The sequence below is a fragment of the Jaculus jaculus genome, chromosome 18 (genome assembly GCF_020740685.1).
Source record: "Jaculus jaculus isolate mJacJac1 chromosome 18, mJacJac1.mat.Y.cur, whole genome shotgun sequence".
NCBI lineage: Eukaryota > Metazoa > Chordata > Mammalia > Rodentia > Dipodidae > Jaculus > Jaculus jaculus.
Window position 1 is genome coordinate 49,976,914 of NC_059119.1, and position 23,607 is coordinate 50,000,520.

Below are 23,607 nucleotides of genomic sequence, written 5' to 3' on the forward strand. Positions count from 1 at the left end.
GGCTCACCACCATGGCTACGTAGGCACCTGCCCTTTCGCCTTTGGAAGCCGACCTACGGCCGCTACACCAGTGCCTCCCAGTACCTGACTTCTGGAGGCTGTGTGTTATGGTTTTCTTTTGTTTTGTTTCCAGTTGTTTCCCCTCCTCCCCCATTGGGATATATAGTTCAGATCTCTCACTGTGCCAAGTATAATAAACATTTTGTTGTAACTGGAATCTTACTTTTATTATTGTTATTATTTTCCTTCTGAATGCCTTAAAAGTGACCGGCCTGGGAGAGTGAAGTCAGAATTCCTAACTAATCTAACTGCCAAGTCAACGTGCTTTGTAGATCAGCGTGAGATTAGAAGACAGGCCCTCTTGATTACCGCTTGTATTTATGTAATGGGAGTTAGGTAACGTAAGCCCTCTCACAGGCCAGGCCGGCCTAGATGCTGGTGGTGGCTAAGGGCTAAAGTCTGTGAGTCGTATTCAGCAGTGCCTTGTGATTGCACTGCTTAGCGCCTGAAGAGTACATGTGTGACATGAACAAATGTAAGGTCAGTGATTGTCATGACACATTAACTTCCTTTTCTTACATTCTTCGGAAATAGAGCTGAACGATCACAGAGAACGAAAACGTGGGCAGCTTCTAAACACCTGCTTTGGCTATTGGGCCTAATTAGGTTAAATTTAATCAATTCCGTCTGAACAAATTGAAAACAATTCTTAGCTGTTCCTCAGTCATCCACATTTATTGACGTTGGATGCACATGTGCTTCATATGACACAATTGGTGTCGTTCTCAACTCTGGGTGGGAAATAAAAGGAGATTGAGAACACATTTAGAGTTCTGGGGCTAGATTTCTGAGCCTGCAACTAGGAAATTGCAAGGAAAAAAAAATTTTTAAGAAAAAAAGATTTGGGGGCTGGAGAGATGACTTAGTGGTTAAGGCTCTTGCCTGAGAAGCTTAAGGGCCTAGGTTCGATTCCCTGATACCAACATAAGCCAGATGTACAAGGTGGCTCATGCATCTGCAGTTTGCAGTGGCTAGAAGCCCTGGTGCGCCCATTTACTCTCTCTGTGTGTTTGTCTGTCTGTCTTTGCTTGCAAATAAAATAAAGTATCTTTTAAAAAAATAAGAAAGGGTGCTCGCTTCGGCAGCACATATACTAAAATTGGAACGATACAGAGAAGATTAGCATGGCCCCTGCGCAAGGATGACACGCAAATTCGTGAAGCGTTCCATATTTGAGAAAAAAAAAAATAAGAAAGGTAAGCCAGGTGTGGTGGCACACGCCTTTAATCCCAGCACTTGGGAGGCAGGGGTAGGAAGATTGCCGTCAGTTTGAGGCCACCCTGAGACTACAGAGCAAATTCCAGGTCAGCCTGGGCTACAGTGAGACCCTACCTCAAAAAACCAAAAAATAAAATAAAATAAAAATAATAATTTAGTAATTTAGTTTTCTCCAAAACACTGGGACTCAAATCAGGACTGTTACTTTTGCCAAAAGTTTTTCCCAGGGAACAAAGAGCTCTGAAATAAGCAGATGACTCCTGGCTGTGTTTCGGAAGTCAGAACAATGCAGGCTGTTATTAGATTGCTAAGTTAATGCCGTGTTTACTCCTTGTTAATGCTAAGCTGGTACTGAGTACATAGGCCCCCATTCTTAGAATTTCAGAGCTTAGAGGTCATTTAATCAGTAGGTAGAGTGGAAACTGTAGCAATTAAGTGACTTGCCCAAGGTCATACAGGTGGTTAGTGAAAAAGTAGTGCTTTTCTGGCTTTTGGTCCAACTACCACTTCAGTGACTCAAGTTAATGGACCTGTCCCAGCGAGCACCAGACTGTGTGTCTGTAGCCACACGACAGACCATGTCCTGACACCTTCTGACCCGCATCCCGCTCTGGACTGAAACCTTGCTCAAAGGATCAAGCATGACCTCAGAACTGTGATTTCATGAGTCTCCCCACGCCAGCCCCTCACCACAGATCATCGGAAACTAGCTGCCCCTGGCAATGAAAAAATGTCAGGCACAGCGTTTTGAAAGTCTCCAGGAGGCATTTTGCGTGAATGGATGCAGACCGTCTGGGCCTTACATGGCTCCGTTCTTTTGCTTCACTCATGTTCTCGAGCTTCGTTCATGAGTCAGCACTTTCTCCTTTGTTATTGGCATGTTGGTTGTACGTAAAGTAGGTTCAGTCACATCTTCACACGTGTACATGACGCACTTTCATCATACTCACCCCCTCTTGGCTGATCTTCCCAACTCCCTTTGCTCTTGGTGACCCAGTGAGCTTAGTGAGGCTTGTTTACAAGAGCATGGGGGAGGGGCTGTTACAGGAGCGTGGGCGACTCACCAGGGGCTCCGTGTCTAAAGAAAATGTCTCTTCCTGTCCCTGTGTGTAAGTCCTTGGGGACAGGTGGGTCATCATGAGCCCCGCCCCATCTATAATGGGGTGCGGAGGGGCCCAGTCGTGTGCAGGTGTGCTGTGGGCTCATGATTGCAGTGGCCGCGCCCTGTCCCGAAGGCAGCCTCTACACCATTCCTCCCCTTCCTCCCGCTCTTACGTTCTTTGTGACCCGTCTTCTGCGGTGTTCCTGAGCCTTGTGGGGGGGCCTGAGATAGATGTCCCATTTAGGGAGGAGCATTCACCAGCGCTTGCTCTCAGCATGTTGACCAGTTAGGCACATTAACTACCGCCCACTAATGTATGGGTATGAGCCTAAGTCTCTAGAAAGCAGCTTGACAGGCATAGCATGTCTCTCCTCAGTGGGGCGCCGGCAGTCACTGTGGGCTCATGGATGCACCAGTCAGGTCCTGTGGGAGGACCACCGCGCCACACAGTACTCCTTCCCACCCTGTGGCTCTATTCCTCATGGCCCCTCTTCTGCAGTGTTAGAAGCCTCCTTTAGAGTTGAGCTCTCGACATCCTCTTGGTTTCTGTTTTGGTGACTTTTGACTTTCCTCAGTGTCTACCACCATCTCCCTGGAGAAGGTTCTCAGGCTGGCGGTGAGAGCAGCCCTCATATGTCATCCACCACTTACTCTGTGGTGTGTCCTCAGCCCTGGCCGGTGTGCTAGAGATCACGAGTCCAGTGCTAGACACTTGGCTTTCTCTCCTTGTTTTTCCCATGGCTTGCGGATCTCCCTGGTATTCATCACTGCTCCCTCCCTCCCTCCCTCCCTCCCTCCCTCTTTCTCTGTCAAATAAATTTAAAAAAAATTTTAATTTGTGCCTATCTCAAGGTCACAAAGATGTTCTTTCATGTTTTCTTCTAAAGATGTCTAGGGTTTAGTTTTTGTTTGCCTGTGGTTTGGTTGGTAGGCTTGGTCTACTTAGTGGTGCTTGGATATGCTAGGCAGACACATCCAGCTATCTGGCACTCTCCCTTACCCTAAAGTGTTCTGCGTTTCGATTGCACGTTTAGATCTCACGATCTACTTCTCTGTAATGTCCATGTATATCTTGAGATAAGGTTGAAGTTCTGGGTGTTTTCATTTTTCCATGTAGTCATCAGCTGTTCTGGCACCATTATTTCCTTTGTCCCTTCCCCTCTTTCTTCTCTTTCAGAGGCTCTGTTCCCGTGAGTTAGGTCACTTGAAGTTGTTCCATAGATCACTGAGCTCTGGGTTTCTTTCTCTGTATTCTTTCTTGGTAACGTTTCGTTTTGATAGCTTCTCTCTCTGTCTCTAGATTCATTACTCTTTTTCTTGTGTGCTGTCTAATCTGCTGCTGTTCCATCCAGTGTTGTTTGTTGTTTTTTTTTAAAGACAGATAGAGGAAGAGAGAGAATGGGCGCAAACAAACTCCAGACGCGTGCGCCCCCTTGTGCATCTGGCTAACGTGGGACCTGGGGAACCGAGCCTCGAACCGGGGTCCTTAGGCTTCACAGGCAAGCGCTTAACCGCTAAGCCATCTCTCCAGCCCTCCATCCAGTGTTTTTTATTTCAGGTGTCATGGTGTTTATGTCCAGAACTTTATTTGTGGCCTTTCACGGCCTACCTATTTCTCTTTATCATTTAGTTTCATGTCTTTGTTTCTAACTCAGTTATTGTTATTTCTGGGTATGTTTTCTTTTTACTAATTTTTCTTCTAGATATAGGTAATATTTTCTACTTTGTTTTTTGCATGCTGGTACCTGTTACACGCCAGAACATGTTGATTTGATGTTAATGGATATTGAATTTTTTGTTAATCATTTAATATTGGGTTTTATTTTGACACAAAGTTAAGTTACTTATGATCAGTTGGATTCTTCCGGAACTTGGTTTTAAACTTGTCATAGTGGGTTTAGTGTAGGGGAGCCTTTGGGGACCATTGTGGGATAAGTTGTGGAAATAACGTAAGACCCAAGGGAAGGGGAGGAGTGCTTAAAATACTGCCCCCTCAGCACAGAGGGGCCATGATGTCCATGACCTCACAGCGGCTAATGCTACCTGTGCATTACCTGTATAATAGGAGGGGGAAAATGATGACATCAAAATAGAAGGGAGACTAGTTAGAAAGGAGGAGGGATTGCGTAGAAGGGGGTTGGGGAGGAAGAAGAGGAAGGGTGACAGGAGATTGTGATCGTGGTATATTGACTAGATGTATGGACATTGTTATTAAGAGGTTAAAAAGAAAGAGGTGTCTCAAGAGATGGCTCAGTGTTAGAGGGTGCTTGCTTACAAAGCCTGATGGCCCATATTTAATCCCCTAGTACACATGTAAAGCCAGATTCACATTGTTGCACATCTGTAGGAAGTCTGCTTCTATGGCAGAAGACCCTGGCATGCCCATTTCTCCTCTCTTTTTCTCTTCCCCTCCCCTCCCCTCCCCTTCTCTCCTCTTTTTTTTAAGAAAAATTTTATTTATTAATGTGAGAAAGAGGGAGGGAGAAAGAGGTAGATAGAAAATGAGCACGCCAGAGCCTCTAGCCACTGCAAACAAACTCCAGATGCACACCCCACCTTGTGCATCTGGCTTACGTGGGTACTGGGGAATCAAACCGGGGTCCTTTGGCTTCGCAGGCAAGTGCCTTAACCACTAAGCCATCTCTCCAGCCCTTTCCTCTTTTCTTCTTTTTCTTTTCTTCGCTTTCCCTCCCTCCTCCTTCTCTTTCCCTGTGCTTATGAATATAAATAAATAAATATAATATAATATAATATAATATAATATAATATAAATATAATATAAATAAATAAAAAATAAAGAGGAGCCCTTAGAGAAAGCATAATTCCCCTACAAGGTACCTTTTAAGTACCTTTTAAGGTCTCTGCACAATATTACCAGGTTCCTACTCTAAGTGAGAGAGGGCAGGCCAAATGTGGGCTAAAGAGAGTCAAGACTTGTTCAGTATGCTGCTTCCTTGGCCTTTCTCCCACCTCCTGGCACTTCTCTGTCACCGAGAGATCTGTGTGCCACCAGGCTGTGCAGGTGCGCAGATCTGCAGGGCCCTCTCACTGTGCAGAACGCTCCTGTCCACTAGTGAACCCACCAGAGCAGCTTCCCCCACCTTTTCTACCTCTAGACTCCTCCTCTCTGAGCGAGGGCTTGGAAATTGCCTCTCAGCAGCACCCTGGGCCTGTCTAAGCCTTATCTAGTTTTTTTTCTTCAAGGCTATTCAGCCCTGTTCTGCCCATATCCAATGTCTAAAAACCACAATTTCATACACTTTTGTTCCGTTTTCTAGATGTTTATGGCTGCAAGGTATTTTCCAAAATGGTTAATTCCTTAGGAACAGCTGTGAAATCACTTCCATCACCTTATTTTGACACCTGTTGGTTCTTAAACTATAAATTAAAGATAGAGGGCTGGAGAGATGGCTTAGCAGTTAAGGTGCTTGCCTGCAAAGCCTAAGGACCCAGGATCGATTCCCCAGGACCCACATAAGACAGCTACACAAGGAGGCACATGCATCTGGAGTTTGTTTGCAGTGACTAGAGGTCCTAATGTGCCCATTCTCTTGATATATATCTGCCTATACCTCCCTCTCTCTCCCTCTCTCTCTAAATAAATAAATAAATAAATAAATAAATAAATAAATAAATAAATAAATAAAAATAATACCTTAGAAGATTGGAAGAAAGACATAAAACAAATGGTAAAAACACATTGAAAAATCACATTATGAGAAAGGAAGAAACCCAACATTGGGAAAAATAGGTGTCTGGAGGCTAAGTTGATAACATAAAAAGCAACAGCTATCACGTGAAGTGCTGGATGGATGCGTGATGACTTCTTCTGTTGCCACAGATCTAGTCGTTTATAAAAGAGAGGCTGACTTAGCTCACGGATCTGGCAGTCCAAGAGCTTGGTGACTGGCAACGGTTTTCCTTCCTGCAGTATCAAGAGCAGAGACCTCACGTGTTGAGACATAGCGTCCTGGTGCAGGTGTCCTCCCTATAGAGCTGCTGGCCCCCTGGGTTCGGGCCTCCATGTTGTGGCCTCCAAATACCACCCCTATTCATACCTCACAGTGGGGATTAAGTCTCAAGGCAGTTTGCTTTAGCTTTTCAAGATAGGGTTTCATTCTAGCTGACTTGGAGTTCACTGTGTAGTCTCAGGGTGGCCTCGAACTCACGTGGATCCTCCTACCTCTGCCTCCCAAGCCACCAGGCAGTTTTTTGTTTTGTTTTTCTTTTGGTTTTTCGATGTAGGGCCTCACTTTAGCCCAGGCTGACCTGGAATTCACTATGTAGTCCCAGGTCAAGGCAGTTTTGACAGGGATATTCAGAGCACAGCACCAGGTAAACTTCCTCCCCAGCTCACCTCATTACTCACCTGTCAGAACGGCCTTAACCCCTCCCTCCGTGTTGGGGCTGGACTTCACACCCAGATTCTGCTGGGTTTTGCCAGCTACAAACTACAGCCTTGCAGCGCCCATCACTCCTGCCGTTTTCTACAATCCAGTGGTGCCAGAAACCTCTTCAGTCTTAGATTCTGTTTTTTTAGGTACAGACCCTGGGGCCCAGGCACATTTCCAGAACTGTCAGTTGTCACACTGGCAAGGGACTGAGGTGGGTGCTGCTAGGCTCACTGGCAGGGGAGGCAGAAGAGGTGGGCCTCCACGTTTAAAGGAATCTTCTGAGACAGCCTGAGCCCGAAGATTGGTTTCTGATTGCACCATGCTGCTAAGGGTGTTGGAGAAGCCTGAGGGTCTCTGTGAGGAGGAGGAGGTGTCATGGGGGAGTTCTTCCAGCCCCGCCCTCTAGAACAGTTCTTGGAAAGAAACGGAAGCTGTGCTTGTTGGGAAATTACTGTATGTCTGTGTCTGTGGGTTATCATGAGTTTATCCACAGTATTTCCTGATTTCCTCCCTGTGCCGCGTGAAGGCCGGGTAGGGTGTTGGGTGGGGGAAGAAGTTAAATGTTGGTCCCTCCCAGGGCCACCGGAGCGCGTCCTTTCTGTGTTTGACTCCTAAGGCGGAAAGGCCGAGCTCCCAGTTTGTGGGTTCACTAGGGGCTCTCGGAAGCCCATTCTTTCTCCCCCGCAGCAGGCGACTGTGCTTGAACATAGGCCTGCGCCTGGGCGTGCGGCACCCGCCTGCTATCCCAGCATTAGGAAGTGGAGCTATCCTCAACGCACAGAGCTTGAGGGCAGTCTGGACTCCATGAGACCCTGTCTCAAATACGAAGAAAAGAGAGAGAAAGAAGAGATGCCTCTGGGAGCATGCTGGTGGCCAGGTGAAGGGACCGTTTTCAGAGGGCCACGTGTGATAGGGCCATATATCCGCATGCATCCTCGAAGGGCTCCTGAACTAGAAAGGACACTGGGCAAAAGAGAAGAGAACCAGGACCCGGCCAGGAGAGAGAAAGCGGGCCGCATGTCCTCTGCCAGTCAGTCTCCAGGTTGTGCCACTCTGAGGGGCTCCTGGGGTCAGGATTTAGGTGTGCTGGGAGGGGCTGAAGATTCATTAGGAGAATGGAATTTCCCTATGATAAGGAGAAGCCAGGAATTATTAAATCTGTTGATTTGTTGTTGTAGTTCCTATGGTTTCCTGTTCTGTACACATAGCAGTTTTACTGAGTAGTTGCATAAGGAGATATTAGCATTCATGGAATACAAATTATCAGTTGATTACTTTCAGACCCAGTTTATCATCCATTTCAGATAAGAACTTTTGTTTGTTTGTTTTTCGAGGCAGAGTCTCTCCCAGGATGACCTGGCATTCACTGTACTCTCAGAGTGGCCTTGAACTCACAGCACATCCTCCTCTCTCCGCCTCCCGAGTGCTGGGATCAAAGGCACGCCACCATTCCGGCTCAGATAGGAACTTTTGTTGGACCTGATTACAGATCTTGGACCACAGAGTACTACCATCTACCATTTAAAACAGAAAAAATAGGCCATTCCACTATGCACGCAGATACTCTCATCCCCTCCTGTTTAAAAACATTTTTTTATTAATTTGCAAACAGAAAGAGAATAGGTGTGCCAGGGCCTCTTGCCTCTGCAAACAAAGTCCAGCTGAATGTGCCAGTTTGTGCACCTGGCTTTAATGAGTACTGGGGAATTTAACACGGACTGTCAGGCTTTGCTTGCAAGCACCTTTAACCCCTGAGCCATCTCTCCAGCCCTCTCTCCCCCTCTTTGAAGGAGGTTGGAGGTGCTGCTTGGAGAGAGGACAGTTACATCTGCACATGTTGTGTGTGTGTGTGTGTGTGTGTGTGTGTGTGTGTGTGTGTGTGTGTGCATGTGCGCACGTGTGTGTGATGTGATACAGCGTATCTGTGTGGTGTAAGTACATGACATATAAAGAAAGAAATACACTAAGAGACTTGCTTCCTAGTAGTGAGGCCACGGCTCTATTTAGTTGCCTGTTCTATCCAGAGGAGGGGCCCTGTCCCCATCTGTGACCGTAGATTGCTGCTTGTAAGTAGCCGGCTTGTTAGGACCTCTGCAGCCATCCCGCGGCCAGCACCTTTAACGCGAGCCATCTCCCCAGCCTCAAGACCATCTCTGCCCAGACCAGGAAAATGCCACTCTGGGCCTGCACAGGCTTTCCTTCTTGCCCTCTTTGTTTTGGACAGTTCGGCACAGAACTATTGGGCTATCTCGATGAGTGACATCAGTGAAACCAGGAACGATATAATGTTCAGGAACTCTGTGGTTGAGCACTAGATGAAGGGTTGGCTTATGATTAGGGGTCACAGTGAGCAAAAACAAACACCATTAGACACTAGAATTACACACTCAGCAAGGCCTAGGGTTTATACCAAGAAGGGCAGATGAACTCAGATGGTCTGAGGTAGTGTGTGTGGTCCCTGCCCCAGCAGCATGAGCATTACCTGGGAACTTGCTAGAAACTGTGATGGCATGGGGTGGGGGTGGGGGGAACTACCCCAGACTTACTGGATCAGAAAATTGGGGTGAGCAGCTAAAACTTAAAACCTTTGGTCTTTTGAGGACATTACTAAGGGAGGCTACACTCTTTCTTTTAGTTATACATTTTCATTCTCTTTCTCTCCATCTAAATTAGATATCCTTATATTGTAACCTCACCGTATCCATAATTATGTACTAATAATATCACCCACATATTTTCAGAATGGTCCTATTAAAATTTTAGACTAGGGCTGGAGAGATGTCTTAGTGGTTAAGCACTTGCCTGTGAAGCCTAAGGACCCCGGTTTGAGGCTTGATTCCCCAGGACCCATGTTAGCCAGATGCACAAGGGGGCGCACACATCTGGAGTTCGTTTGCAGTGGCTGGAGGCACTGGCGCGCCCATTCCCTCCCTCTCTCTCTCTCTCTCTCTCTCTCTCTCTCTCTCTCTCTCTCTCCTCTCTCTGCCTCTTCTCTCTTTGTCTGTCACTCTCAAATAAATAAAGTAACAAAAAAATTTTCAATTTTAGATTAATATACATCTTTTGTTTGATTTGGTGTGTGAGTATGCGTGTGGGGAGCTAGGAACCAAACCCAAGACCTCATGCATGTTAGGCAAGTACTCTACAATAGAGACTGGGCTACATCTCCAGCCAACATGCATGTTGGTGTGTATGTTGCGTTGCATGTGTATATGTATATTTATGTGTGTGTGTATGTATGTATGTATGTGTGTGTGTGTGTGTGTGTGCACCACATGTGCACACGGCACCTGTGTGGAGCTCAGAGGATGACCATGTTGTATATCTATTTTCATGTGTGTATGTACGTATGCATGTGCAGGCACATGTGTACACAGCACCCGTGTGGAGGTCAGATGATGACCATGGCTGTAGTGTCCCTTTGCACTTTGTTTGAGCAGGAGCTCTTGGTGTTTCCCACTACACCACACACACTAGGTGGCTGGCCCACAGGCTTTACAATTCTCTCTCTGTCTCTTATCTTACAGTAGGGGTACTGGGATTTCAGATATTCATTCATGCTATTGCATCAGCTTTTATGTACTTTCTAGGGATCTGAATTCAGTTCCTCACACTTGCACAGCAAGCATTTGACTCATTGAGTTATCTCCCCATGCTAGTTTGAACCTTTTAAAAAGTATATTACAGGGCTGGAGAGATGGCTTAGCAGTTGAGGTGCTTGCCTGGGAGTCCTAAGGACCCATGTTTGACTCTCCAGATTCCACATAAGCCAGACACACAAAGGTGAGGCAAGTGCAAGGTCGCACATGCCCACTAGGTGGTGCAAGTGTCTGGAGCTCGATTTCAGTGGCTGAGGCCCTGGCGTGCCAAATCTCTGTCTCTCTCTCTCTTTTTCTCTAAAATAAAAAACAGCTTGTCTCACAAGCATGATGACCTGAGTTTGAGACCCAGAATCCATATAACATGTGCTTGCCTGTGAAGCCTAAGAACTCATGTTCGAATCCATAGGTCCCACATAAGCCAGATGCACAATGACGCAACGTGCAATGTTGCCCATGTCTATGAGGGTGGGGCACATGCATCTGGAGTTTGTTCACAGCAGCTAAAGATCCTGGCACACCCATTCTCTCTCTCTCTCTCTCTCTCTCAAATCTTTAAACAATGTCACGTGGGCTGGAGAGATGGCTTAGCAGTTGAGGCACTTGCCTGCGAAGCTTACGGACCCATGTTTGACTTTTCAGATCCCACATAAGCCAGACACAAAAGGTTGCACATGTGCACAAGGGGGCGCACGTGTCTGGAGTCGAGTTGCAGTGGCTGGAGGCCCTGGCGCACCAATTCTGTCTCTCTGTCTCTCGCTCACTCTTATTAAAAAATAAAAATAAATTTTAAAAGTCAGGCATAGTGCTGGGTATGGTGGTGCATGCCTTTAATCCCAGCACTTGGGGGGGGGGGGCGGGTTAGGAGTATTGCCATGAGTTTGAGGCCACCCTGAGACTCCATAGTGAATTCCTGGTCAACCTGGGCTAAAGTGAGACCCTACCTCAGGGTCAAAAAAAAAGGTCACCACATTCCACCTCTGGCCCCCATAAACTAATATCTATACGTGATGTAAAATACAATGCATTCAGTCCAACTTTAAAAGTCCCCATAGTTTTTATCAACTCCAATGATGTTCATACATCCCAGTAATCCAAGATCTTTTAACTGAGCCATAATACCAAAAAATATCCTCAAAAAACCCATAATGGTACAGAATAAACATTCACACTGCAAAAGATGGCATTGGGCGTAACAAAGAAATACTCAAGCAATACATGATTTAAACAGGGCATACATCAAACTGTGTAGCTCCAAGTCCAACAACTCTAGCCAGTGACAAGTCTCCAAGTCTGATAATTCTAACCAGCAACAAGTCTGTGGAGTTCCAATTTCGCCCCTCCAGCTAGGCTACTCGCCGTCCTGGAAGACTTCATCAGGCCGGCAGCTGTCCTTGGCAGCCGTCTCGTGGTTCCCCATCTCTACCAGCTCTCCACTGCAGCCCACGTTCCATCCTCACGGCCCCACGGGGTCTCCATGCAGGCATCCAGCAAACCTGCTTCACACTGCCCATGGCCGCTTCCAGAACACAAGACCGTGTTGCAAAGCAAATGACCCTCTCTTTCCTGCATTTCTTACACTCCACAATACCAGCTGGGGTGCCAATTTGTTGATCTAGGGGGGAATAAAGCAGACTTTGAAGAACAGGACACTCCTTGAGCACTCAGGCCCCTTCAAAAGAGTCTACATTCTTCCTGTTGCCCCAGTGCAGTTCAGCTGGCCCAATCTCTCAAAGGTTGTCATCTCTCAATTGCAGCTGAAGGGGCAGCAGTTCACCCAAAGGTTTTTTGTTGTTGTTGTTGTTGTTGTTTTCTGTGCCATATTCCTCTGCTCACACCAGTTCATTTCTACACAAAGCAACCCTGGATAACTTCTCAGGACACGGGCATAACAGCAAGCTTCCCACACACAACTGCCAGCCCAGTTCAAGCAAAACTCTTTCTCACCCTCATAAGCCAAACCTCTCAGTCCATAGTTCTTACTGCATTCAGGTCTTTCAGCTCTGACCAGAATAGTCCATCAAGCTGTGCTCACAGCACTGCAAGGCGTCTCTTAGGCCAGGGTTTCAAATCCTTCCTCATTCCTCTTGAAAATTAGCCAAAGCCACACAGTCAGGTTTCTAGCAGCAATCCCACTCCTCGGTACCACTTTACTGTTGCAGTCAGGTTTGCTTTGCTGGTAAAAATCACCCAACCAAGAGCAGCTTGTGGGAAAAAGAGGTTTATTTTGGCTTACAGGCTCAAGGGGAAGGTCCACAATGGCAGGAAAAACGATGGCATGAGCAGAGGGTGGACATCACCCCCTAGCCCACATAAGGTGGGCAACAGGAACAGGAGAGTGTGCCAAACACCAAGCTTTATGTTGATTTTTTTTTTTTTTTTGGTGTGTGTATGTATGGGCATGCATGTGCCATGACACCCGTTTTTATTTTTATTTATGTGAGAGAGAATACAAAGAGGAAGATAAAGAAAATAAATGAGTGCACCAGGGTCTCCAGCCCACTCACTGCAAATCAATTCCAGATGCATGTGCCACCTTGTACATCTGGTTTTCATGGGTACTGGGGAATTGAACCTGGGTCCTTAGGCTTCCCAGGCCTGAGCCATCTCTCCAGCCCACTTTTACCTTTTCTTTCAAACAGTTCAGCACTCTTGCTACTGTGAAGGCTACACAAGCTGGCTGGCAAACTTTGGGATTTGCCTGGGCCCACCTCCCATTGCCGTAGATGCCCTGGGATAACAGACAAGCGTAGCTTGCACCCAGCTTCACATGGCTCCTGGAGAACCTGACTCTGGAGGTGAGGCTTGCATCGCAAGCCCTTGAGACCACTGAGACACCTCCTCAGCCCCCACACTGACTGTGGTGGTTTGATTCAGGGCTCGTTCATAAACATGAGTGTTCTGAACGCCAGGTTCCCAGCTGATGGAGATTTATTTTATCTTATCTGAGGCAAGCCTAACAGACTGGCCTTTTTTTTTATGAGAGAGAGAATGAGAATTGGCATGCCAGGGCCTCCAGCTACTGCATTCAAACTCCAGATTGGTGTGCCATCTTGTGCACATGTGCGACTTGTGTGCTTGCATGACTTTGTGTGTCTGGTTTATGTGGAACCTGGAGAGTCGAACATGGCTCCTCAGTCTTTGCAGGCAAGTGCCTTAACCACTAAGCCATTTCTTCAGCCCTATATTGACCTTTCAAAAGAAATTTTGAGCCAAGTACAGTGTTGCATGCCTGTAATCCCAGCTACATGGGAGGCTGAGGCAGGACCTTGAATTGAGACGAGCCTAGACAACCTAAAGAGATTTGTGTCAGGTCTCCCTGTGTAGCCCAAGCCGGCATTTGACAGAGTGTGAGTGGTTCAGAAGTTCTCGGGTACATGGCCCCGAGCCTGCCGCTCAGGTCCTGCTCCCTCTCCAGACCTGCTGAGCATGACGCCATCCTGCCCAAGGCCTCTGCCAGCATCTGGTCAGTGCCAGTCTCCTCGCCTTGTAGTTAGGAAATGCAGCGCTTGAGGTCCAGGGTCAACCGTGGCCACCTCTCTTCCTGGTGCAAGTGTAATACTGGGCTCTCCAACCTGCCTGGAAAATTACTGGGATGGCACACTTAAGGTCACCACAGGACACAGGGGTGAGTGGCTACTGGGCTCCTTTTTAAAATTTTTTTGAAATATTTGTATTTATTTGCAAGGAGAAAAGAGAATGAAAGAGAGGAAGTACGCACGACGGGGCCTCTTGCCACTGCAAACGAAGTCCAGATGCGTGCGCCACCTTGCGCATTCAGTACTGGGGAGTTGAACCCAGGCCATGAGGCTTTGCTAGCGAGTGCCCTTAACTGCTGAGCCATGCACCTCTCCAGCCCCTGCTAGGCTTCATTACATAGGTGTGGCTGGATGGGAGCCACCTGCGGCTCCTTCCTAGGAAATCCCAACCTCAGGAAGGTTCTGACCACCCTTCTCAATGAAGACGCTGTCTAGTGTCATGTTCACTTGGTCTTAGCCAAACGGCTATGAAGTGATCTTTCGTTTATTTTCTTTGTTTTTTTAGAGGTAGGGTCTCACTTTAACCCAGGCTGACATGGAACTCATCTGTAGCCCCAGGCTGGCCTTGAACTTACGGCAATCCTCCTACCTCAGCTAGGATTAAAGGCGTGTTCCGTCGTGCCCAGCTTACTAGCCAACAACAGCTTTTTTCTAAAAGCTGAATGGCTTTAACAGAATTATCCTTGAGAGTGAGGATATAGCTCGCTGATAGTATACCTGTCTAGTATGTGCAAGACCCTGGGTTTAATCCCGAGCAATGCAAAAGAAAGGGCCTATCATTTCACTTCCTCTGTCTTTGGTGACAAGACAGCCTGGCACTTATTAAATGATGATAACGGGGCGGGGGGGGACGTGCGCTACATTTTGATTTTAGACTTTCGGGACAAGACAGGGTCTTACCTTGTAGCTCAGGTTGGCCTAGAACTCACTCTGTATAGGTTGAACCTCCACTTGTGTCGATCCTTCTGTCTTAACCTCCCAAGTGCTAAGATTACAGGCATGAGCCGCCAGGCCTGGTGACATTCTATTGGGAATTACTTGCCCATGGAGCCAGAGCACAGCACAGTAGAGTGGTACTGTCCTTCCACGTGAATCTAGCCACTAAGCCACTTCCTGAAGGCCAGACATATGCTTGCTCTGAAAGGGGAGAAAGTCCTCCAAAGATGAATTCAGATGGGATGTTCTGAACCAGTCACGCATACTTGGGTGGCCGAGACGGCTGCCCTGGAGGGAAAACGTGAAGCCTTTTCGACGAGGAAGACCAGAGAAAGCTCCAGACAGAACGGATCGGCAAGTCATCCGAATTTAGGGGAAAACACAGTGGGACCTTTAAACAGAGATTTGATTCTTTCGGTGGACCTCTTGGTTTCCCAAAGAAGAAGAAAGCTGAGGCAATCAGAACCATAACAGTAAACACGGAAGTTCCATTTCAAACCATGCCACCTGCGAGAGAAGGCCGCCAACCTTCTCTCCGAGGAGCCAGTGCCAAGCCCTGGGTGTGCTGCACACAGAGGCCTGCGTGGGAACAACAGCAAGCGTCGCCTGTTGGTGTCGATTTTGCGCCTCACTTGGAATGGCAGGACGGTCCTGCTCTGCCAGGGAGGAATCCTGGTCAAAGCCACCTGGGCTTCCTGCAGGGAGCGTAGACTCAATAAACAGTAACAGATGCCGTGAGTCCTGAAAGCGCACTAGAATAACTGTGTCACTTTAAAATCAGACTGCTGAGACTCACTGCAGAGATGTGAGCAAGTGTCCCCAAACATAAGTGTTGGCCTAAAGCCCCCAGACGAACGTCACATGCTCCCTGGACGGAAAGCCACCGATCTTACAAGAGGCAAGCAACGCTGCTCTGTTAGTCAACACAGGTGCATGTGTCAAATGCTGGGCGCTCTTATCTCCAGTCTTCCACTTCTATCTAGAGATCCTCTCACTTGGTGCTGAGGTACAGTGCAGTTGATTTCGGGGGTTACCACCCAAGGGTCCTCTGCGTGAGTAAGAGCCTGGTCTTTCTAATTCACTACCACATCTGAAACCTAAAAGAAATCCAGAACAGGGCTCGAGAGATGGCTTAGTGGTTAAGGGGCTTGCCTACAAAGCCAAAGGACCCAGGTTCAATTTCCCTGGAACCCACATGAACCAGATACACAAGGTGGCACATGTGTCTTGAGTTTTTTTGCAGTAGCTAGAGGCCTTGGTGCACCCATTCTCTCCTCTCTTTCTCTGTCTGACTCTCAAATAAATAAATAAAAATATTTTGAGCCAGGCATGGTGGCACACGCCTTTAAACCTAGCACTCGGGAGGCAGAGGTAGGAGGATCGCAGTGATTTTGAGGCCACGCTGAGACTACATAGTGAATTCTAGGTTAGCCTGGACTAGAGTGAGACCCTACCTCAAAAAACCCAAAAAGAGAAAGAAAAGAAAAAAGGATGGGGAGGGGAGGGAACCTTTAGAGTATCTTATTAGTATTACTGTGTATTGGCCTTTATGTGCCTAATCTTGCTGTCCCCCACAGTTCCTAATACATGCTCAGTTTGACATAGGGAGCCCCAACTCTGCACTGGCAATGTAGGTCCAGGTGCCCATGCTCCAGAGACCTTTCTGAGCAAGTTCCCCACCTTTCTCTTATTTGGGGTGGTGTCTTCATGCCCCCATTCTTAGTGATGTTGTTCCTCTCTGAGTTCCCAGAGGAAACTTCTGGGTCTTGGTGTCCAGCACCGGGGTCTACCTGACCGTACATACTGCCTGGATCATCTCTTTTAAATAATAAATTCCCCTAAATTATACAGAATAGTCCAGACAGTTCTTTCTGGTTTTGATGAGACTTGGGTTTTGCTCATTTGTTGGGGGCTCTGTGTGGTTCCGTGCTTTGAGCTTGGATGCTCCCGTGTGGCCAAGCTGGCTTGAAACTCACCGTTCTCCTGCTCTGTGGTGCTGGGACGATCGATGTGTGCCACCAGCCGGACTCTGAATCACGTTCTTAGGTGCATTATTTTCTTTTTTTTATTTAATTTTAATTATTTATTTATAGGGGGAGAGGAAGAGAATGGGCGCGCCAGGGCTTGTAGCCACTATAAACGAACTCCAGATGTGTGTGCTACCTTGTAAATCTCAGTCTACATAGGTACTAGAGAATCAAACCTGGGTCCTTTGGCTTTGCAGGCAAGGGCCTAAACCACTATGCCATCTCTCCAGCCTCTATTTTCTTTTATTTTAGTGTTTGTTTGTTTGTTTATTCACAAGCAGAGAGACCTAGAAGAGAGAGACACAGAGGGAATGGGTTTCCCTGGGCCTCCAGCCACTGTACACAGACTCTAGATGCATGTGCCAGTTTGTTCATCTGGCTGTACGTGGGTACAGGGGAATTGAACTCGGGTCATTAGGCTCTGAAGGCAAGTGCCTTAACTGCTGAGCCAGCTCAGCAGCCCCTGAATCACATTTTGAAGAGAATATCTTTGAACCTTGTTCAGATTCCTTACCACACAAATATATTCATTTAGCCACATACCAACAGGTGTTACACCCCTAAGGCTCATGACCTCCCCCACTATAGGTTCAGTACCAGGCATGTATTCCCTCCCGTAGAGTGGGCCTCCAGTCCAGTTAGAGAGCAGTTTGTTTCCCCCATAACAGACATGCCACTATTGCACCTGTTGGCTTATTTGGCCTGACTGGCTAAATTTAAGGCTTGTGGTATCCACTATTGTTTATCTCCAGTGGTGATTTCTTTCCCATGGAGCTAAATGCAACATAGTTTTTTTCCAGCTTTCTGTCAGCTGGTCTACTTAGAGGAGGTTTTCAGCTCAGCTCCAGCAGGACTTCTCAGTGACCTTGCAGCCCAAGCACGTGGAGCCTTCAGCAATATATTTCTTTCTTTTTTTTTTTTTTTTTTTTTTTATAAAAGCGCCCACCCACATGCAGGGAAGCCTTGTTTTGTTTTTTGAGGTAGGTTCTCACTGTAGCCCAGCCTGACCTGGAATTCACTATGTAGTCTCAGGGTGGCCTTGAACTCACAGCTATCCTTCTACCTCTGCCTCCCAAGTGCCGGGATTATTTCCTATTTTTAATTTCCACATTATTACAAGTCTGTGGGCTCTTTTAATTTTAAAGAAGTTTTCTGAATGTTAGCTTATTATTTTTTGACATGTTTGTTTATGTATTTGCAAGCCAAGGAAGAGAAGAAAAGTATATAGGTGCACAGGATCCTCTTGCCACTGTAAACAAATTCCATATACCTGTGCCACTTTGCGTATCTGGCTTTGCATACATATTGGTGAATAGAACCCAGGTCAGCAGGCAGGCTTTGCACGCAAGTGCTTTTAACCATTGAACCATCTTCCCAGGGCCTAAGTTACTCTTTTCTAAACATATGTGTGCATAGTATGTGTGGTATGATGTGCATGGGATGCATTCACATGTGTGCGAATGCCAGAGGAGAGTGTCAGGTGTCTTCCTCTGTTGTCCATCCATGTATTTCCTTGAGACAGGATATTCTCTGGTCTCCACTGTCCACATAACTGGGGATGTGGGGGCCCGTGGCCACGTCCAGACGTTTGCTGGGCGCTAGGGATTGAACTCAGGGCAGATCAGGCTCCCTCCAGCCCCGGCGCTTAGACAGCAAGCGTTCTTCGATGTTGAGGGTCTCCCAGCCCCGGACCCACTCGCTTGCATTTCTGTCATGTTTATGACAGTTCTCTAGAAGTCAGCAGAGTTGAAATGAAGAGTGTGAGTAGGGCCTCGTATCTTAAAGTGCCATGTCCAGATCAGATCAGCTTGTCATGTCCAGATCAGCTTGCCATGTCCAGATCAGCTTGCCATGTCCAGATCAGCTTGTCATGTCCAGATCAGCTTGCCATGTCCAGATCAGCTTGCCATGTCCAGATCAGCTTGTCATGTCCAGATCAGCTTGTCATGTCCAGATCAGCTTGTCAGCTTTTCGGGACTGCTATGGGGATACCCGAGTATAAGCAAGCACGTGGTAAAGCGCCCCAGGTTCTTGCTGATGAATCTCTGTGGACAGAGCAGTATAGTTAGAAATGTTCATAACTGAGGAATGAATGACTAGACTCAAACAACACTGGTTAATGAATAGCTCAGAACTTGAGCGGGACAGGAAACAAGCCCCAGCCTGGCTCTGACGCTTGCCGAAGGTCTCTGTCTTCTACCTGTCCCCATGAGCATCATTAGTAATTATGTGATTGTAATATTTAGGACATCTCTATGAAGTTGAGGCCACACAGCCTTGTTTGGTAATAAATACGTTATGCGACAAATCGGGTTCTGGGAGGTACCCAGGACTCTTCCCCTGAGACAGCCACCCCCAGATCCTTCCAGCGTTATCACCTCAGTCTTTTCTTTTTCTTTTTTTATTTTTGAGGTAGGGTTTTGCTCTAGTCCAGCCTGTTCTGGATTTCACTAAGTAGTCCCAGGGTGGCCTTGGACTCAAGGCAATCCTCCTACCTCTGCCTCCCAGGTGCTGGGATGAAAGGCGTGCGCCACCACATCATGTTTGTTTAGTAACAAGAGTGCTGCAATCCAAGTAAATTTAAAACAATTGAAACTTACTTAGCTCATAGTTGTGGCTCAGCAGTCAAAAGTGAGTTGCTGTGACCTTGTAGGAGGACCAGAGACATGCAGAAAATCAAGGAGAGCAACAGCCAGGCGCGGTGGCGCACGCCTTTAGGCCCAGCACACGGGAGGCAGAGGTGGGAGGATCGCCATGAGTTCAAGGACACCCTGAAACTCCATAGTGAACTCCAGGTCAGCCTGGCCTAGAGTGAGACCCTACCTCGAAAAAGAAAAATTAAAAAAAAAAAAATGAGCAGGAGAAGGTTGAACTTTTCACTAACCCACTCCTGAAATCACCACATTCATTCATTCAGAACAGAGCCTTCGTGGTCCAGTCACCTCTGAAAGTCCACTTCTTAAGCTACCTCAAAAACCAAAATTTTTTTAAAAAAATCTCAACTAAAAGGCAGACCATAAAACTTAATAGGTAGATAAAATTTAAAAGAGACGAAAACAAACAAGAAAAACTAGTCTTAACCTAAGTACTGAATGTAAAGTGGGAGAAAGGTGGCTCGTCCTCCTTAGTAGGCTGTGTGAAGAGAGATGGGCTTTGGACCCCTCCATGAAGCAACAGTATCTCCAGCCACCTCGTGTCCAGAACAGGGAAAGTTCATAACCCTGCCGGACGGATCACGACCATTCTTCAGGCCGTGCCATAAGAGAGGGTGGCACCCCTAAGACTGTAGCTGGAACATGAGGGGAGGGGAATACCATCACGGAGGAAAGGACGTAGGGTGTCGCTTCTCTGAAGTCAGTCAGCACAGTGTGGGTAATCAGATGGCTACAGGGCCAGAGGGCAGAATTAGGCCAGTGAGTGAAAACTCCAAAAAGAGCTTTGTAACATAGGTAAAAACAGTGGCATAAGCTGTCTCGGAGGCTTTATGTCACTTTAGGGTACAAACCAGAGCTTCTAGGGAGCACTGAGGGAAGTTTGAAGTTTGTTTTTTTTTTTTTTTTTGGTTTTTCGAGGTAGGGTCTCACTGTGGTCCAGGCTGACCTGGAATTAACTCTGTCATCTCAGGGTGACCTTGAACTCATGGCAGTCCTCCTACCTCTGCCTCCCGAGTGCTCAGATTAAAAGCATGCGCCACCACGCCTGGCTAAAGTTTGAACTTTTTACTGGCTCAGGAGGTCACTGGATTTGTATTTATTGAATTGTTAGGAGAGGCTCCTGGAGCAGATTTTCCGAGATGGCCCTGTCTGTTTGGAGCTTCTGATGCTCCTGCATCCTTTCTTGGGAAGTTGGATACGTTAGTTACCTCTTTCTTTCCCTCTGCATTTTCTCTTTCTAGTCCTGGAGCATCTTGACTTTTGGGAAGATGTAAGAGAGCTCATCACAGAGTCAGAGCTGATCACAGGGTTCCCCTGGACCTTCAAGGTGCCAGGCCTACCCCAGTACCTGCAGAGTCTCACCAAACTAGCCATCCCCGAAGTGTGGGCCATGCTGACCGAGGCCGAGGGTCCCGCGAGCAGCATTCCAGTCTCCTTCTCCCGGCTTCTGCAGTCTGCCTTTCCGGAGGTGCGCTTGCTAACCCTGGACACCCTGCTGGAAAGGGCAGCAGCCCCTGCGTTGGGCGAGAAGGGGCTGCCTTCCCTGCTGGGAAGTATGCGAGAGGAGCTCTTGCTGCTGGCAATGAAGGAGAGCCACCCAGGATGCTTCTGCAAGGTAAAATCTCTGAGGAGCCAGCAGTGCCCTGCCGGACCCCCAGTCACTGGTGAGCCGCCAGGAGGGTAAAATGAAGAAGGCAAGGTCAGGTCTGGGCTTCCTGGAAGCAGGAGGCAGTCGATTAGTGTTCCAGGGCTAGGGACCCTGTGGTACTTGGTGTGGCTTCATGCACAGAAAAGCACCACAGAAGCTATTGGCGCTGGCGGTGCTGCAGCGAAAGGCATTCAGCACTAAGGCGGCGTTCGGCCCTGTGCTCTGCCAGCTGAGCTGCCCATCGAAGGACACACCTCAGCAGATGTGAACGCCAAGGAGGACTCCGCAGCAGGGTGATGCTCGTGGCAGGGATAGGGAAGAAGACCCAGCAGCAGGGCAAGGGTGTGGGATGTCTAGGAAACAGATGATTGAACGTCATCGCTAAAACGTCATTTTTGACCCATGCTCATTTAGGGCAGATGGTGATGTGGGACACCTAACGCAGGGACAAGGTTCGCTGGGCCTGGTGGCTCAGATCCGTCATCCCGGCTCCTTCCAGGCCTGGGCGGTAGAGTCACAGGTGCGAGGCCTCGCTGGCCACAGAGTGAGCTCAAGGCCGTCCTGGGCAGCTTCGACCCTGTCTGAAAATAAAAAGCGAAAAACGGGAGTGTTGGTAGAGTACCTGCCCAGCATGCATGAGATCTGAGGTTCTGTCCCCAAAAACTGAAAAAGAAAACTGCACTGGCCTTAGAACCTAGCCATCTGGCTCTGATTGCAGGCTCCTAAGGGCCACAGGTTTGTCGTTGCTGTGCCCTGCCGCGGTGCTTCCAAGGTGATAACCGGGGAAGAGGTCAGTAGGAGATGTGGGCCTTTTGAAGATAGAGCCCCCCCCCCCCCGCTTGTCCTCATTAATACAAATAACTGTCATTTAGTATCTTGGGAATTTTTCCTGAGTCTTTCTTTCTTGTTCATCAATTTGACTCACAGGTCTTGAAGATTCTCCATTGTATGGACCCCAGTGAGTGGCTTCCCCATACAGAACGCTGTGTCCACTTGACTCCAAAGCAGTTCCTGATCTGGACTATGGATATTGCTTCCAGTGACAGGTTTGTCCCAGTGCAAGCTTGGTGGCTGCGTGACCCCATCAGTCATCCAGCGGGGGAGCCTGCTCTGAGTCCTGCCCGTCTTTCCTTCTCAGCCTTGGGTTAGGATCTGTGTCCTGAACGCTAGCAAGATGATGATGCCAGGGTTCCATGTCAATAAGCTAGAGTTATTATCTGGAGGCAGTTGCATAGCCAAGATGTAGAGATGTCACATCCTCTTGGCTACAGACCGTCTGCATAAACAGCTGTGCATAAACTGATTGCGTTTATATGTGGTGGTGTTTAGGTTTTGCCTTTTCAGAATTTTTCTTTTTTTTTCCAGATCGGAAATCCAAAGTGTGGCTCTAAGACTTGCCTCCAAAGTGATTGCCTACCTCGTGCAGACATGTCAGGAGGTGAGGCTCATCTGCGCCTGTCCTGTGGTGTGGGTTTCCATCCTCTGATTTGCTGGCTGGTTAAGTTGTAAAAACTGAGTGAGTTCTAAGCCAGTACTCACTGGACACCCTGACAAGTCTACCTAAGACACCATTCTTATCTGAAAGTGTTCTTCTCCCATTGCTTTTATATCTCAAATATGCTACTTAAGTGAAGCATAAGTGAAAATGGTAGGGAGAGAAAACTCACAAAGCAATAGAGAAATACATAAAAGGGAAAACTTAAGTTTCCTTGTGCATTGGGGGTTAGCAGTGCCCTCAAAGTCTGAAGACCTTCAGTTTAGTTCCATAGTCTTCATAGTGATCAAAGGAACAATTCCATTGGTTGTCAGTGTCTCTTGGTGCATGGTTTTCTGATACTATAACAGAATATCTAAGACTTAAAGACTGTATTTCATTTAAAAAATGAAATTTATTCCTCATAGTTTTCAAAGCTTTGGGGAGTTGGCTTTCTGGCAAGAGCCTTCTCACTGTCTCATAATAGGACAGAGGGTCTCGCACCTCGCGTGACAACTGAGCACGGGAGGGGGAAGGAGAGGCGAGAGAACGCGGAAGGGCAGCGTTCGCTCTTACATCAGAGCCACTCCGATGATGGCTGACTGGTTCTAGAAGTCCACCCATCTCTGCCACGAAGGCTCCACCCTCAACACTTTACCACATCTCCGAGAGCCATCCACATGGTGACACTGTCACAAGCAGCAGTTTGGTTTCAGCATGCTGACTTTTGGAGGAAACCTTTCAACCACGGCAGTAAAGCATGGTGGAGCGCTAAGCATCTTTCTAGAGAAAGTGAAAAGGAAAAAGTAAGCAAATAATGAACCAAATGTCAATCAGAATAGGTTATTATTTGGCCATAAAGAGGAATGGAATGGAATGGAATAGACTAGAGAGATGTCTCAGTGGATACGAGCACTTCCTGTACAAGGATGAGGGCCTGAGGAGGCTGGAGAGAA

The 23,607-nt window shown here is 47.5% G+C and overlaps 1 protein-coding gene and 1 non-coding gene across 5 annotated transcripts in view; both read left to right on the forward strand.

Annotated features, from left to right (window-relative positions):
* The window catches only part of Thada (THADA armadillo repeat containing), a 343,908-nt gene that overhangs the window by 269,961 nt on the left and 50,340 nt on the right, over window positions 1–23,607 (forward strand). For all 4 annotated transcript variants that reach the window (XM_045137566.1, XM_045137568.1, XM_045137567.1 and 1 more), the window contains 3 exons: window positions 20,771–21,144; window positions 22,105–22,223; window positions 22,543–22,615. In XM_045137566.1, coding sequence (XP_044993501.1) covers window positions 20,771–21,144; window positions 22,105–22,223; window positions 22,543–22,615 — 566 coding nt within the window. The remainder of the gene's footprint in view (window positions 1–20,770; window positions 21,145–22,104; window positions 22,224–22,542; window positions 22,616–23,607) is intronic.
* Window positions 1,130–1,236, forward strand: LOC123455922. The gene has a single exon (XR_006634219.1). It is a non-coding gene; the product is annotated as a U6 spliceosomal RNA (small nuclear RNA).